General features: G+C 42.8%; 1 protein-coding gene across 1 annotated transcript; it reads right to left on the bottom strand.

The window, feature by feature from the left end:
- Nucleotides 1-521: 521 nt before the first annotated feature.
- Nucleotides 522-9,035, bottom strand: cfap91 (cilia and flagella associated protein 91). The gene is made up of 17 exons (XM_029657877.2): nucleotides 8,812-9,035; nucleotides 8,624-8,700; nucleotides 8,099-8,256; nucleotides 6,721-6,804; nucleotides 6,267-6,323; nucleotides 5,985-6,169; nucleotides 5,624-5,801; nucleotides 5,322-5,479; nucleotides 3,947-4,129; nucleotides 3,597-3,730; nucleotides 3,396-3,509; nucleotides 3,202-3,273; nucleotides 2,936-3,082; nucleotides 2,628-2,849; nucleotides 2,389-2,537; nucleotides 1,072-1,163; nucleotides 522-879 (listed from the first exon to the last, which is right to left on the bottom strand). The coding sequence occupies exons 1-17, from the start codon at nucleotides 8,897-8,899 to the stop codon at nucleotides 635-637; spliced, it is 2,343 nt and encodes a 780-aa protein (XP_029513737.1). The 5' UTR covers nucleotides 8,900-9,035; the 3' UTR covers nucleotides 522-634.
- Nucleotides 9,036-17,115: the final 8,080 nt, after the last annotated feature.

Here is a 17,115-nt window from a genome sequence, read left to right as displayed (position 1 = left end):
CTTTTCTCAACAACATTGATGCCCGGAATTTAGCAGGTGCTATCGACAGATCAGTTGGAAAAAGTAATGGGCTACTTTCTGAACACGCCATGGTCAGTGTGAACCAGTGACTTTACACAATGCTGTCCAAACAAGACGTGGCTACAAACAAAACTGAGTTAAACGGTTCCAGTTTTTTGGTCTTTACGGTTAGGCATAAGCTTATGGGTAAGGTTAAGTTTAGGTTTCACATTTTATGAAGATAAATTGTAGAAATAGGTGGGGTTCATGACTTTGTGGCTGTGGTAACCAGTGACAACCACAGCCTCCTCCACACTATACTCATGGGACGACATGTTTTGTAGACAGTAGCCTGTAGTAAGAGCCTTTAGTAACATGACCCATACAATACATATATTTGATCTAGTCAACTTCTGACCCAATGACCCATGAAAAAATATCTTAGACTCAGCTTTTTCAAAATTCTTAGCAACTCACTTTATCAAGCACAGCATGTAAGAACAAGACAAACACAATGATAATTCAATAAAATCTCAGTTTTATTTGAGCAAAAGCATGACACTGAACTCTTTGGAGATGCATTGCTTGAAGAAACACCAAGTGTTTTCTCTACTGTTGAGAAATTAATCTATTCTCAGCTGGTTCTTTTCTGCTCTGCCTCTCCCACCTCCCTGCGCTCCTCCTCTCCCCTGCCTGCTCCCTCCAGCTTCTGCTCGACATGGGTTAGCATCTCCTCCAGGAGCTGGCTGGAGGCCCTGTCCGAGGGCGAGGGGGGGCGCTGGGCCCCAGGGGAGCCAGGAGGAGGGGCCACTGAGCTCTCTTCACCCCCGTGGATGATCTGGTGAGCCGCCTGGAGGTGCCTGCGCTGGCTCTGACGCACTGGAGGAAGGAAGGGGAGGGAGAGAGAGAGAAAGAGAGGGGGAAAAGGAGAGAGAGAGAAAGGTGGATGAAGAGATAGAGAGAAAGACAGAAGAGACTAAAGTATTATTATGTAATTATTATTGTGTTACTACGCTATCATGTATTATCAGCATGTGATGGTACTGGGTGCTTTGGGAATAAACGGCCTACCTCTGTCTCTGACGTTGATCTTCTGTACCTCAGGGATCAGGAAGCTGTACACCAGCTCAGCTACAATCTCCTCTGACTGCAGGCTGCTCCGACTACACACACACACACACACACACACACACACAGCTTTTACAATGTGCAATACAAAGATACAGAGATACAGTGTGTATAGGTGCTAGATGGCGTGTGTGTCAGGGTTTCAGATAGGATAATGTGGCTCCGGACAATTGAGAAATCCGCCGGACCCATATGCAGTGGGTGCATAACCTGATTAGGGTGTCTACCCACAGCGCTCAGAATGACAGAAATCACATTTAGATTATAGTCATTCATATTAACAGAACATGCAAGTCGAGGATGCAACGATATGCAGTCCTTCTTACAGAATTCAGATGTGCACTTTGAAGATGTTAGAATAACTGTCCACATTTACTTTTTCTCAGACAACAAGACCAGTAACCAACAGCAACATCACCAGCCTGTTAATCTACTATCCCCAGAGGAGAAAGGTTTACATATTCTATTGGTCAGCTTGTCGAGAAATAAATAGCCTATTCAAACAGACTATGGGACAATAAAAAGCAATGAGCCTGTGCAATAGATCAGAATGTTTTGCTTCAAATGTTGATAAAGTATTATTTCTTCACATCATAAGCGATGCGCACAAGGCAGTACTCTACGTGCGAATGTTCATTCCATAATGCAATTAGCTGGAAAACACTGTTGTCTAAAGAGCACCGCACATGCGAGTTGTTTCATGTAACAGATGAAAATATCCGTTAGAAATGTAGAATGAGAGGAGATCTAACAGGCAACTTTGAAGCAAGGTAAGACATGCCTCATAATATGTATTAAAATGTTCAGGTTTCAAACAATTAAGTATGTTTCCAAAATGCATAGCTGACTGCAAGGTGGTGTGTCATGAACTGATGAAGCTTGCCTTCCGTTGCCATTTGAGATGCTGACACAGCAGCTCTCATGCTGTCTGACAGATTTTCCGCTCAAAGGCTCTGTATCTGTACGCTGTATTCGTGTGATAAATAAGATACACAACAAATATACTGTAGCCTACACACACCAATTTAATTCCACTAAATTATGCAAATTGCCCTATAGACCAATAAGTATGACCAGTCAAATGTATTTACATTGACTGGTATTTCCATCAATGAATAGGCTAAAAAGCACAATGGTGATATTCTTCTGGACAATTGGCTAGCGCCAATTTTAGTTATCAGCTTTTCTATGTTTTTATAGGCCAAAAGCCAGCTATTAACGGCTAACGGAAACCCTGGTGTGTGTGTGTGTGTGTCGTACGTCTCCTCCATGGCGTAGGCGATGTTGTTGACCTCCTCTGCCACTCTGCGTATCTCCTGTCTGGCCTGTTGGTCTGCTGTCTGGTCCAGAGTCCCCAGGATGATGTCCTCCAGGTACAGATCTACTGTCTCCTGATGAACCCTCATCACCTACAGGACAGTACAGGCATTACACACATGACACACACACAGGCATGCGCATGCAGGCAGACGCACGCACGTACACACACACACAAACACCTGTTTGAAGATCTCATCCTCCTCTCTACGTCTCCTCTCTTCCATCTGTCTCCGCCCACTCTCCTCGGCCTCTCGGAGGCGCCTATCTCTCTCGGCCAATAAGGTGAACGCATGGATCCTGCGTTCCTCCTGTAGGCGAATCAGCTCCTTCGATAGGAAGTCCAGCATGTCCACAAGCTCCGCCCCTGCCACAGCTGCCTTGTACCCCTCCACCAAGGATGCCTGGGACAGGAAGATGGGAGAGTGAGGGATGGGGGAAGAAAGAGGTGTCTGTACCTGTCTGTGTGTGTGTGTGTTTTCTCTCTCACCTTGTGTGTGTGTTGCTCTCTCTGTCTCTGCAGAGCCAGCGTGAGCTGTGTGTCTGCTCTTTGGAGCTCCTGCTCCTCTCTCTGCAGGGCATGAGTGGTTCTCAGCTCCTGGATCAGCTCTAGACGCTTCTCCTTCCCCTCAAACATCTGACACACACACGTACAGATAGACAGCAGCGCACAGAGATGGCATCCCATAACATCAGACACACACAGAGAAAGGTTGGTTTATCATAGAGCTTATCATTCTCTTCATAAAAACACACCTGGTTCTGAATGCTTCTTCCCCTGAGCAGCTTCTGCAAGTAGATGACAGCCAACTCTCTCTCCTCATCCCCCTGGAAAAACACCGGAATGACAGGGTGAAGAGAGAATGAAGAGATGTGCTACAGACCACATAGTGAGTGAGGGGGGATAGTGTACATCTCCAGACAGTGTGTTGAGACGGACTGTACTGTACCTCAGGGGGCTCGTCCACCACAGGGGTCTGTGGTCGAGGAACAGATTTCTCTGTCTTAAAGAGGAAGCGCAGGGTCTTCTTCTCCTCCACACGAGTCTTCTCCTCCTTCAGAGCCTGCAGATGGAGGGACAAAAATAGTGTTATACATCTTTTGAGTGTGTGTGTGTGTGTGTGTGTGTGTGTGTGTGTGTTTTTTGTGACCTGGTGTGTCTTCATGAGCTCAATCTCTCTGCGGGCAGAGCGTTTGACGAAGCCCTTGCTGACTTTGGGTACAGGGGCTTTGATACATGGCTCTGTCACTGAGACCGGAAGTCCCGCCTCCAGCTCCAGCAGACCTGTGATTGACAGATAGGAAGAGAGCTCACTAACCTCTACCTTAGCAATTTTGATGATCTGGCATTATTAAAACACCATCACTTTGAGATTCAGGGCCTGTATTCATTTTTCTCAGAGTAGGAGTGCTGACCTAAGATCAGGGCCCCCATGTCCATGTAATCTTATTCATAATGATATTGAAATATCAAACTGATCCTAGATTAGCACACTCAAACCTTCATAGGTATCAAGGTAGCGGCTCTTGACCATGTTGCGTTGGGAGTGGCGGTCAGGGAACAGGCCGATGCGGGACAGAGGGGCGTACGTCTGAGATGAGTAGTTAGAGTAGTCCTTGATGATGTCACGGCGTTTTAGCTTTCCCTCCACATTTTTTCTTTTCGCTGTCAGCTTCCTCATTGCTGGGAAAGGAGAGAGAGGGAGGGAAAAGAGAGAAAGGGGGAAGGAGAGAGTGAGAAAGAGTGGAATAGAAGGAGAACGATAGAGAGACAGTTAATCTTTAAACCCTACTGTTCTCATCGTATTAAATCAAAGTTAAAGGGAAGGTTAGAGGTGTTTGAACACTTATCAACACTTATCACAGTGATTTATGAAATGCAAAATGTAAATACGCAGAATTTCTATGCATCATTGCCTGAGACAAAAGTCAAGACATTGGGTGTTCCTCAAAATGCATTCTACCGTCATCCGGGCACATAAATTAGACCAAGGGAGGGTTGGAGTATGAGTCCAAATCAAAGTATGCTAAACGGAGCAGGGAGGGCACTTGTCGAATGCGTACTCCGTTTGTACATATTTTTAAGCATACAACGATGCAGGATTCAAAGGAAAGTATACAAAGAAATATGACACAACCACGTAAAAAATTACGCAAAATGTATTGAAATCACTGGTAGTCATTATTTGAGCTGAAGCGAGAGAAAATACACTTCAACTTCAGAATGAAATGTTGCCTATTCACATCTCATATGTTGCCTGACTACAATATTTTATATTGATATGTTAATAAATACATGCTGTATTAATTTTGGCATATTTACCTGCCTACGTACTGTAGATCGCAAGTAAGTCAATAAGGGTAACTGGCTAGCTACTACTCTTTGAGTATATCTTGTTTTGTCTCCATTGCCATTGTCCTAGCTGGAAGACGGTTAAGTGAATGAGTAAGTCCCAAGTCCATATTAAGTCAATAGGGTTAACTGGATAGCTATCTAGCCACGAAGAATTGGTAGCTAACCACATAACATTAGTTTTAGGTTATTTTTGCACTGTTTAACGAGCTGGCTAGCTAGATTATTACGATGTACATATCTAGCTGATAATTATGAAGTAAAATGTTTGCTTTGCGTATATCTTGTTTTGTCTATTGTTGCCATTGTCGTGGCTGGAAGAAGGTTCAGTGAATGGGGAGGTGCAGCGTGAGTTAATACAGTAGGGGGAGTGCGTGTGCTCCTCATATGTAATATTTGATACATTCTCCACACTCTCATCCTCACAAGAACGTACTCAAAAGAAAGTCGTCGGAGAATGCACTAGGAGCACGAGAGTGTGGAGCACGGCAGAATGCATATTGAGAAACACCCATTGACTTACAGATGATGTAGTCATTGCGTATCTTGCTCAGCTTGCTCTTCTCGTCTCTCTGGTGCTGGGAGTACTTGAGGTCCAGCCTGTCCACCGTGGCCTCTTGCTGAACCTCCTCCCTCTGCCTCAGTATACCCATCAGCAAGGCCAGGCGGGCCTCCTGCAGCCTGGGGTAGAGGGGGGAGAATGACAGTGGGGCAAGGGGAGGGAGAGCAGGGATGGGTGGACAAGGGCAGGAGGGAAAGAATTTTAAAAAGATGGTGAAGCTGCTTGTGTGGTGCATTCCTTCCTTTATTCTCTCGTTCCCTCACTTCTGGATCTCGTCCTCCCTGAAGGCCCACTCCTTCCTCTCCATCTCATCCATCATCCTCTTCCTCTTGTCCAGTTGACTCAGGTCGTCCATGGGGGGCAGGGTGGCCTCCCACGCCCGCTTCACCCTGGTTCGCTCAATCATCTCCACCTCCGCCAGACCCGCCGGAAGACCACGACCTGGGGGGGGGTAGAGGGAGAGAGATAGGGTCAGAGGAGTCAAGGTGATGAGGCTGGGGTGAAGGGAGTTGTGTAGTGTTGGAACATGTGTGAGGATGGGTCAGAATGGCCTGTCCTGCAGTATAAGTATTGTAGAGGTGCAACAGGAGGTGAAGCGGTAGGGTCTCTGAAGCTCGTATGTACCCCATGTCAGTGTGGCCAGTGTCAACAGCTCTGGGCGGGCCGTCCCGGGCCGTACCACGTATTCGGGGGTGTAGGGGTCCGTCTGGGCCTCACTGTCCCTGTAGTCAGTCTGCACTCCCATGGTGCGCTGGAATGGAGTGGGCAGCTGCTCACTACCCCCCTCCACTGTAGAGTATGGGTTAGCTCTGAGTGGAGGGAGGAAGGGAGAGAGAGTGATAGAGAAGAGAGGGGTTCCCAATATGTTTACAGCATTTTTCAGGGGACTTTGGCAGCATGACTTACTTGGGCAATGCAAAGACCACATCGGGGGGAACCTGCTGTGCAAAGGGGATCAGGGGGCTGAGGGAGGGAAAGGAATACAAAAAACATAATCAGAAACAATCAATGTTTTACTTTAATATGGGATAAGGCTTCAACACTACACACTCAAACAGAGTCAAATCCATCTGAACTGATACAAAAATCATAATGCTGGTTTTAATTAGTTCTATTTTTTACAGAGAAAGATCTGCTGGTCTGCTGACATTCTATCCAGTGACCATGCCGCTGGTGCTACAGTGAGGATAATGACGGTTGTGTGATTTGACTCTCATGATACAAATGACCTCTGATACTGTCATGACTTGATGCCTGAGTCTTCCTTCAGGCCCTGGTGTCCTCTCTGACACCATTCATTCTTTAACCCTTGATCCCACAATGTCCTGCTGCCGCATTACGGGTATGTGCTCTCTCTCACCACTTGAAAAACTTCCAACGATCAATGCCTGAAACACTGCTGTCTTTGCACCCTCTGACCTGAAACAGAGCACCAGGAACGACCCTAACAAAGAAAAAAACAACAAGACAAACATGGGCCTTAATAATCAAGTAAATCAAGTATATGAAATACAGTACATTACCAAAAGTATGTGGACACCTGCTCTTAAAAATCTCATTCAAAAATCATGGGCATTAATATGGAGTTAATCTCTTCTTTGCTGCTATAACAGTTGTTGGAACATTGCTGCAGTGACTTGCTTTCATTCAGCCACAAGAGCATTAGTGAGGTTGGGTACTGATGTTGGGCGATTAGGCCTGGCTCGCAGTCGGCATTCCAATTCATCCCAAAGGTGTTCGATGGGGTTGAGGTCAGAGCTCTGTGCAGGCCAGTCAAGTTCTTCCACACCGATCTCGACAAACCTTTTCTGTATGGACCACGCTTTTTGCAGGGAAGCACAGAATTGTCTAGAATGTCATTGTATGCTGCAGTGTTAAGGTTTCCCTTCACTGTAACTAAGGGGCCTAGCCCAACCCATAAAAAACAGCCCACAATCATTATTAGTCATCCACCAAACTTTACAGTTGGCACTATGCATTGGGGCAGGTAGCGTTCTCCTGGCATCTGCCAAACCCAGATTTGTCTGTCGGACTGCCAGATGGTGAAGCGTGATTCATCACTCCAGAGAATGAGTTTCTACTGCTCCAAAGTCCAATGGCAGCAAGATTTACACCACTCCAGCTGATGCTTGGCATTGAGTATGGTGAGCTTAGGCTTGTGTGCGGCTGCTCGGCCATGGAAACCTATTTCATGAAGCTCCCGATTAAAAGTTATTGTGCTGACCTTGCTTCCAGAGGCAGTTTGGAACTTGGTAGTGAGTGTTGCAGCAGAGGCGATTTTTACGCGCTACGCGCTTCAGCACTCGGCAGTCCCGTCCTGTGAGTTTGTGTGACCTACCACTTCACGGCTGAGCTGTTGTTGTTCCTACAAGTTTACAATTCACAATAACAACACTTACAGTTGGCCGGGGCAGCTCTAGCAGGGCAGAAATTTCACAAAGATACTTTTTGGAAAGGTGGCATCCTATGACGGTGCCACGTTAAAAGTCATTGAGCTCTTCAGTAAGGCTATTCTACTGCCAGTGTTTGTCTATGGAGATTGTATGGCTGTGTGCTCAATTTTATACACCTGTCAGCAACAGGTGTGGCTGAAATAGCCAAACCCACTAATATGAAGGGGTGTCCACATAAATTCATATACTATATATACACACAAATGTAACTTGAATCTATCTACTTCAGTATCCAAAGATTTCTCCTCTGTAGGGATAGCATGTGTGTGTCTGTGTATGTGTTACCTTGCCAGCTGCTGAACTGCCTCTCTGCGCTGCTCTGTGTACCCTCGCCAGCGGCGGTCAATAAAAGTGGGCACAGGGTCAGTGGTGTCCAGACGCAAGACGTAACGCGGGTGGTGAGGTAGGTGACTGAACATGGACCCATACTCTGGAACCTTCCTCTGAGCAGGGGGACATGGAGAGAGGTCTTTCACAGGGTTAGGGCTGTTACGGTGACCGTATTTGGGTTACAGGGTTACTGTCAAATTATTGGGTTAATAATATTAACATTATTTCACCAAGTGTGAATTGAATTTCTTCTCAAAATAAATCCTTGCAGTTATGCATGATATGAAAAACTGTCATGGGTAAGGGAGGTCTGGAAAAGTCCTAGGTATTGCATTAGAGTCATGGACACATGTGACATTACTGACGAATGAAGACAGCGATAAGCATTGATTGTGAATCTGTAATCACATGAAAGGTCATTTGAAAGTAAGTGTTTAGTTCGAGGTTGCTATGCTAGCTAGCTAACGTTGATTAACTTACCACCCGGTCCACGGATGCATGTGCCTTGAAGCTGGCCCTTGCATGGTCCATTTCCCCGGACACAGTATATATGGGGTCTGTAATGCAACATCCACAACAAAAACAGTTCATGTTCGCTTGCAAACTGTCTAGATAATTATTGCAAACAAGCTAACTTACCTAGCTAACGCTAACGTTAGCTAACTCACCATATAGATAGTCGTGTACCCGCTGTTGTGTAAAACCTTTGTTGCTTTCATTTTGCTTATCAAATGTTCGAGTTACTGATATACTCATTTTTGCACCGGTTTAAAACCACTTCATCTAAAAAATAAACAGTAAGAGGATAGATAGAAAGCTATCATGCAAGGTAGCTAGCTACTGTAGGCAGCTGTCAAACTTCAAGAGCTGGGGCACATCGTAACCATGGAGATTGTAAACTGCCCTTCCTCGAGACGCTAATCATTTTTGCCAGCTTGGGGGCAGTATTACACATAATTGCAGGCTTGTGTTTTAGCCACCATTTCATCACTCTTGGTTAATCATCATTAATTTAAAATCAGATGCGGCGGAATTGTATATATATTTTAAATTATATTATATTATTGAATAGGCTTCTCTTCAATCGTTTATTCCTTTACATCTGATGTCAGAAGAAGCCTACATGATAGAAGAAAACCATACTTGAAGACATTTATATCATTACCAAAAGAAACAAATGAAAACAACCTATCTTGATATTTTCCTTTCCATAAAGAAACAGTTCTGGACTGTTTGGGTCATGGTGCCTTTGTCTTTCCCACAGTTTGGCTAAAGTAATCAGGAAAGAAAAGCTGTCAGTGCAAAGAAAAAGGAAGCGGAGTGGCAACCAAATGGAAAACATGACTAATTAGGGTTTATGCATCTCTGCAACACCACATATGGCCTTTGTGGCTCATGTGTTTGAAAAGAACAACACACACAACCACCTACTCACCCACCCGCACAAAGACACAGACACACCATATGTTCTACTATCCTTCTGGGGACCTAACATTGATTTCTACTTACAACTCTTCCCCTAATTCTAACCCTAGGCCTAAACCTAACCCCTAAGCTTAAAACAGTTTGTGGGGGAGTGGGAAATGTCCCCACGATGGAACATTTTCAATGTTTTACTGTCCTTGTAGGGACTTTTGGGAATTTCTGGTACGAGGATAGTAATACAAGCCGACACACATTTTTCCACTAACACTTTACCAACAAACGCTATGCAATTACTGTAAATGACAACACATAGTGGTGATCGCAATCAGGGACATCAGGATAGAATTTGCATAGCCTGTCCACAAGGCCGCGGTCGGAAGTCATCGTTTTGACAGTTTGCTGCGTCTTATTTTATTTTTCAGACGTTATAGGTGCTTGTGATAGTTGATTTCAGTCCACCGTATATGTTAGCTCCTTGGGGACTCTCCCCATGTCCATGCAGTTGTATTGTCACTATGGTTTTTGTGATTGTCATGGCAGACTCCACTCAAGGCACTGTGTCAGTTCTGGGAATGGACTGTGACTCTGCCTAACTGACAGGAAACTGCCAAGCTCTATCAGAGAAGAGCAGAGAGCATCCACACACACACACGCATGCACACATGTACCCAAATGAATGCGAGCAGTGGTCATCGTGAATGAGAATGTGTTTACAGCACTGTTTGGTCCTTTATAGATCAGTCTGGACCTGTCTCAACACAGACTTGAAACCCTAAAAGAGAACTGAGTGTCAATACATACGAAACATGATGTTTGAAACCTGCTGATTCTAAGACATTGGTTTGAAAAGTGGTCAGCAAGAACAAAAATGAAAGCCAAGTTTACTCTAATGAAATGATTATCTTCATCTGGTTCTGTTGGTCATTGCCTGTATGCATAGAGGATCAAACGATACCAAAAGTACAGCCAAGGAAAGGGCTTAGGACTATATAGTAATGGACTGACGTGTTGGTGGGTATGTGTGCGGTCTACTACAGAAACATTTCCACAAGCCAAATTACATTGATCAGTTCAGCCACAACAACATTAACCCCACAAAATCAAACCACAAGGTCAGGAGAGTCATCTCTGTAATCACATGGACACACACCAACCGGACAAACAGTTTATGTGAGTGAATGACGTGTGTGTGTGTGTGTGTGTGTGTGTGTGTGTGTGTGTGTGTGTGTGTGTGTGTGTGTTGTGTGCCATGAGTCAATCAGAGGAGCTATAGGAGGACGGGCTCATTGTAATGGCTGGAATGGAATCTATGGAACGGAGTCCAACATGTGGTTTCCATATGTTTGATCTGTTTGATACCGTTCCATTAATTCCATTCCAGCCATTACAATGAGCCTGTCCTCCTATAGCTCCTCCCACCAGTCTCCTCCGGAGTCAATATACCATATAACACAATACATTACATGGAATTGAAGTGATATCAGTGTGAGGATAGTGCCTTTATTGTTTTAATTTGATATGCCTATCTAATTTATTTTCAAGCTACTGTACTGCAGATAATAGCCCTTAACATCACTGAGACTATGCACAGCAAATTCTTGTGTAAAAAAAAATAAGTGTGTTAGACAGAGTGTTAAATCAACACTGAAAGTGTTGAGTCTGTGGACTCACACCGGAACAGTGTTAAACTAACACACTGCTTAGTCGCAGAACTCTCCAACCCTGTTCCTGGAGAGCTAACATCCTGTACATTTTCACTCCAACCCTAATCTAGCACACCTTATTCTAATACTTAGCTGGTTTATCAGCTAATGGGTTAGTGTAAAGCCTTAAAGTTGCCTATAAGACAGACTATAGAACAGCCATATTTGAAGATGTCAGAGGATTCACCAGCAATTTTAGTGGACACAGACTGTTCTCTATCTGAAGCTCTTTTCCATCACACCTTGATCCCACCGTTACTTTTTAAACCTGGTCATGATACTTCTCAATTTCAGGGCAATGGAAACATACTATAACCAAACACAGGGAATCAATTATTATATCATTTATTTTATCCATTTGCAGGCTAGTTTAATATATACATGGTCTGTCTGTGTACCTTTTTATCATATGTTAATGTTTCCTATTTTTAACATTGTGTCAGTATAAAGTGTCGATAATAAGGGGACTTTTTATTTACTTTTACCCCTCAGAACTACAGCTGTGGATCTCTAGGTCCGTATCCACAAAGCATATCCGAGTGGGAATGCTGATCTAGAATCAGTTTTGCCTTTTTTAAATCAGAGTGAATAAGATTATGTGGACAGATCCTGGATCAGCACTCATACTCTGATGTTTTGTGGATATGGGCCCTAATCTCCACAGGTTAGCATTGCGTTGAAGAACTGATTGATTAGTTGGTCTAGCCTGTTATGATGAACTGTATAAACCTCAGATTTGTTGATATTACATGTTAAATGTATTTTACTGGTATTTCAAGATGGGCAATATAAACCAGTGACTTGTCACTGCCTCATGTTTCTACATGTGTAAATATGTATTCTAAAGGATATGTGTTTTCTTATTGTCAAGAAATATAATTTGGAAGTTTGATGTAAGTGTTTGTAGTAAATTCAAAAATTGAAAAAAGTTTGTGATTATTTTGACTTATGTCATTTGCCTGCGGCATACCACCCTTGCCCTGTGTAGGGTGCAGTCTTGGATGTTAAATGGATGTCCTGACTCCCATGTCATTTAAAAATGGCACTTATCTTAAGAGTAGAGATGTTAACCCTGGTGTCCTGGCTAAATTCCCAACCTAGCCCCATTTCATCAAGGCCACCTAATCATCCCCCTCATTTCTAATTGGTATATCACTGTGGTGGTGAGCGTTGCGGCATAAAAATGGTCACTATGCACCACCCTGGGGCATCACCCAGGTGGATGGTGCACGTTGGAGGTGGGCGAGGTGATTGTTTTTTTCCTCGTACTATATGAAGTGCTCAGTTGGTAGAAAAGAGTTATGCAAATCTAATTCAAATATCTCCCAGAGTGCCTTGCCTTTTGAGTAAACAGTACAGTTATCGCCCATGACTGTAGCTGTTAGTGACAGAGACATTCTTGTTGCATTCATCCAATTCCAGTTCTATTGACTTCACCAAGTGCAATTCTAAGTGAATATGTTATGAATAATAATATAACAATATTACCTACGTCATAAGGCCTTATTTAACCTCTCTGCGCACCGAACCCGGTAGCGGGATGAAATTCGACAACATACGGTGATCGCTACATAAATAGTCATATTAAACATTCATGAAAATACAAGTGTCTCACATGTTTCGAAAGCCTAGAATCTTGCTAATCCAACTGCGTTGTCAGATTTAAAAAAGGATTTACTGCGAAAGAATACGATGTGATTATCTGAGGATAGAGCCCCATAAAAAACAACTATTTCAACCAGCACAGGCGTAACAAAAACATAAACTTCAATAAAATAAATAGTTTACCTTTGACGATCTTCCTCTGTTTGCAATCCAAATGCTCATTGTTACACAAGGAATGGTCTTTTGTCTGATAAAATCCATTTTTATAGCCTAACACGAAACATTTTGTGAACCGCTTGTGTCGTGAATTCCGTCTCATTCCATTTTCGACGACACATTCGAGGTAAATACACACACAAAACGTGACTTTTCCAGTCATGTTTGGTTTCATTGCAATCAACTGGTTTGTTTGTTACACAACCAAACCTGATGGTTCATTTCGCGGGACGTATTGACTGAAAGAAACCGATTTGAAGACAACAAGTAATGACATCATTGTGCACCAATGATATGACCGCTGTTTCGTTGATTGACTGTATTTTAACCCAATGACGACTGATCGTCTTGAAATCTAGCTGGGTAGATAGCCAATGAGCTGAGGTAAAAGGCAATATGTAATGTTTATGTGTTGGAAGACCAACCCATGTAGTAAACTCCGGCGTAAAGAGGTTCATTCGCCATTGACGATTCATACCGGAAGGAGCCACGCATGTTGCGCACAGCATTGTTTTGGTAAAGCGCATATTCAGCTGTTTATATATCAATCAGTATGGCGACTAAGTCAGGGAAAGCTAAATCTAAGTCTAGATATACAGATGTACACACAATTTTAGAAGAAATTGATCGAGGATGGTTCATTTAGCGATTCCCAAATGGAGGAATATTTTTTAAACGGAGAGGACATCGTTTTGGACTGGTAAGTTCTTCTCATGCTAATGCCGTTGTTTGAAATTAATAATATAAAATATTATTTGTGAAATTAAATAGCCTATTTGAGGCTATTGAGGGGAGGGCAGGCCCACAACAATGGTCAAAGTGAAATGGAGACTGTAGATACAGCTGGTCTGTTGTAATATAATAAAGACAGTAGATCCAGCTGGTCTGTCATAATATAATAGAGACAGTAGATCTAGCTGAAATGTCATAATATAAATGAGACAGTAGATCTAGCAGGTCTATAATAATATATTCAACCCTTTTGTTCCCTGTACTCTATATACAGTATATCTGTTTATTATACCTGTTGATACAGGGCTCATATGTGAAACTATTCTAACTGAACATTTTCTTTCACAGTGACACTGACTCCGAATGGGAGCCCCCAGTACCAAGGTGTCCATCCCCCACTGAAGCTGGTTAATCCAGCTCCTGCCACAAGTGGTGTTCATCTGCCCAAATGTATTTCTGCAGGCATGGATGTGCCTCAGGGCCAAAAGGGCACAGCATGGAGGCGTCGCTGTGTTCTTTGCAAAATGAAGCCCCCCATCACCTGCACCACATGCTTGGTGACCCTCTGCTTTACAGCAGAAAGAGACTGCTTTGGCACCTGGCATCAGCAGCACAATATTGTGTAGAGGACTGAGGGTCTTCCATATATTGAAAGTGTTATTTTGTAAATGTATATATTTTTTTTCATGTTTTTTCTAAAAAAAATTGGGGGGGGTGTGTTAGAATACCATTTTGGTATTTTGTATATAGTTATTCCATTCAAAATGTATAACTTCACCAATTTGGCCACTTGGGTACATTTGGGCTACTTGTGTGGGACACCTGGGTGACTTCATGATAAATGTCATGTAGCACACTCATTTTGGAAGTTATCATTCTGAAACTTTGCACAAGTACTGATGCCCTCTTATGTTTTTCACTGAAATTGTCCCCATCATCCTATCTGAATGTTTGTTTTATCTTGTTCATTTTAAAGATGATGATACAACAATAAAAAAAAAAACGTATGTTTTTTTCATTGTATTATCTAAACCAGATCTATTGTGTTATATTCTCCTACATTCAATTCACATTTACACAAACTTCAGAGTGTTTTCTTTCAAATGGTACCAAGAATATGCATATCCTTGGTTCTGTGCCTGAGCTACAGGCAGTAGATTTGGGTATGTCTTCAGGTAGCTCTAAGAGTTAAGGGCCTAGTTTTACCCTAATACAGGGTCCTGAAACTGATACACATCACTTTGAACCAAAACCATTCCCATCATTACCATATTTTCCAGCATGCAACCCTTACTGAGATGTTTGTTACAGTTTAAATGACTTAGATAGTCTAAGTCTTCCCACAATGTTCCTAACCCTGTTCCTAACCCCTAACCCTAACTCTGAGGGTGATAAACACAATGTCGTTCGTGAACTGCAGCCCCCCCAAACGCTGCGTTTTCGAGTTTGGGTTTGTTGAGCAGAAGCAGTATATGTTTTGGTTCTACCAAGCTGTGTCCACCATACCATTCAATAATCAATTAATTTAATTTACTATTGCACCATGCAATCAATTATCAGTTCTAAACACATTTTTTTCTCTATGCTCATGATCTATTTCCCTGCCCGCATATAACCGCATATGGTGGTGGTCAGAGGCTGGGCACATGTCTCTGGAGCCGCTGAGCCAGTAGTGGCATGTATTCGTGGATGCCAAGGGAAGCCAGGCTAACCTCAAAAAATGACCAAGAAAAAAATATACAAAATAATTGTGTTTCTGAATGTAGCTCACCAGAGCAAGCATCCAAGCGAACGAAACAGCGCCCCTCTGTCTCTGTATGTCTATGCAGTCTGGTCTGAAACAGTAAAACATTGTTGTCGCCAAAGTGAACTGAGCTCAGCTGTGAATGGTTCTGGCACACCAAAAAAAGGTTAAAGGGATGCCAGTTTGGATTTGGCTTCACACCAATCCCGTCACATTAGAAACCAAACGTCACTGACAGAAAACATTAATTTTGCGTCTCATTGTGTGTCCTCCAGTGGCTAGCTAGCTAGCTAGAAGTGTCCCTTTCCTAAATTAGCCCTGGATGGAGATAGGGATTTGGACTTGTGGTTTTACTTAAATCTCCGTACTGCCAATGATTATAATGGCAATTCTGATCCAGCCATAAATTTATAAATTTGGCCTGAGAGGATGGAAGTTCAACATGTAGCTTGATGTAGTTGGCTGGCTAATGTTAACTAGCTGGCCTGGCACATCGTTGTCCATGAAAGCAAGTTAGGCTAGTGAACTAGCATTTTAGCCATGTAGCCTAGGACAACAAAAATGTCAAGCGTATGACAGAGTCAGTATGACAGAGTCAGTAATTAAGCTAGTAAGTCCTATTGAAATCCTGCCAGTGTGGGGATATCCAACTTTGGAATTTGAATCAACTGCAACCTGTATTCAGAATGACTGCTAGGGTTGGGAAAACTATTACTGCGTTTACACAGGCAGCCCAATTCTGATATTTTTCCCAATAATTGTTTTTTTGCGTAATCACTTCAGATCTTTTTCAGATGTGATCTGAATTGGGCTGCCTGTGTAAATGCAGCCTTAGCTATGTGACTTTAAACAGCTTAAGCCTATATGGCGAAAAGCATCTAAACTGGAAAAAAAAACATTTCAGTAACCGGTGCAATAAGTCCAAGTAACATATTGGATCAGTTTAGAAAATGTTTGTAATTTATATTTGAGTAGCATAAGATTAATTAATTAATCAATCAATGTACATGCACACACATACAGTTGAAGTCGTAAGTTTACATACACCTTAGCCAAATACATTTAAACTACATTTTTCACAATTCCTGACATTTAATCCTAGTTAACATTCCCTGTTTTAGGTCAGTTAGGATCACCACTTTATTTTAAGAATGTGAAATGTCAGAATAATACTAGAGAGAAAGATTTATTTCAGGTTTTATTTCATTCATCACATTCCCAGTGGGTCAGAAGTTTACATATACTCAATTAGTATTTGGTAGCATTGCCTTTAAATTGTTTAACTTGGGTCAAGCATTTTGTGTAGCCTTCCACAAACTTCCCACAATAAGTTGGGTGAATTTTGCCCTTTCCTCCTGACAGAGCTGGTGTAACTCAGTCAGGTTTGTAGGCCTCCTTGCTCACACACGCTTTTTTCAGTTCTGTCCACAACCTTTCTATAGAATTGAGGTTAGGGCTTTGTGATGGCCACGCCAATACCTTGACTTTGTTGTCCTTAAGCTATTTTGCCACAACTTTGGAAGTATGCATTTGGAAGACCCATTTGC

Source organism: Oncorhynchus nerka, linkage group LG1, assembly GCF_034236695.1.
Source record: "Oncorhynchus nerka isolate Pitt River linkage group LG1, Oner_Uvic_2.0, whole genome shotgun sequence".
Classification (NCBI taxonomy): Eukaryota; Metazoa; Chordata; class Actinopteri; order Salmoniformes; family Salmonidae; genus Oncorhynchus; species Oncorhynchus nerka.
Note: the sequence above shows the minus strand (reverse complement) of the source record. Positions and strands in the feature narration are given on the sequence as shown.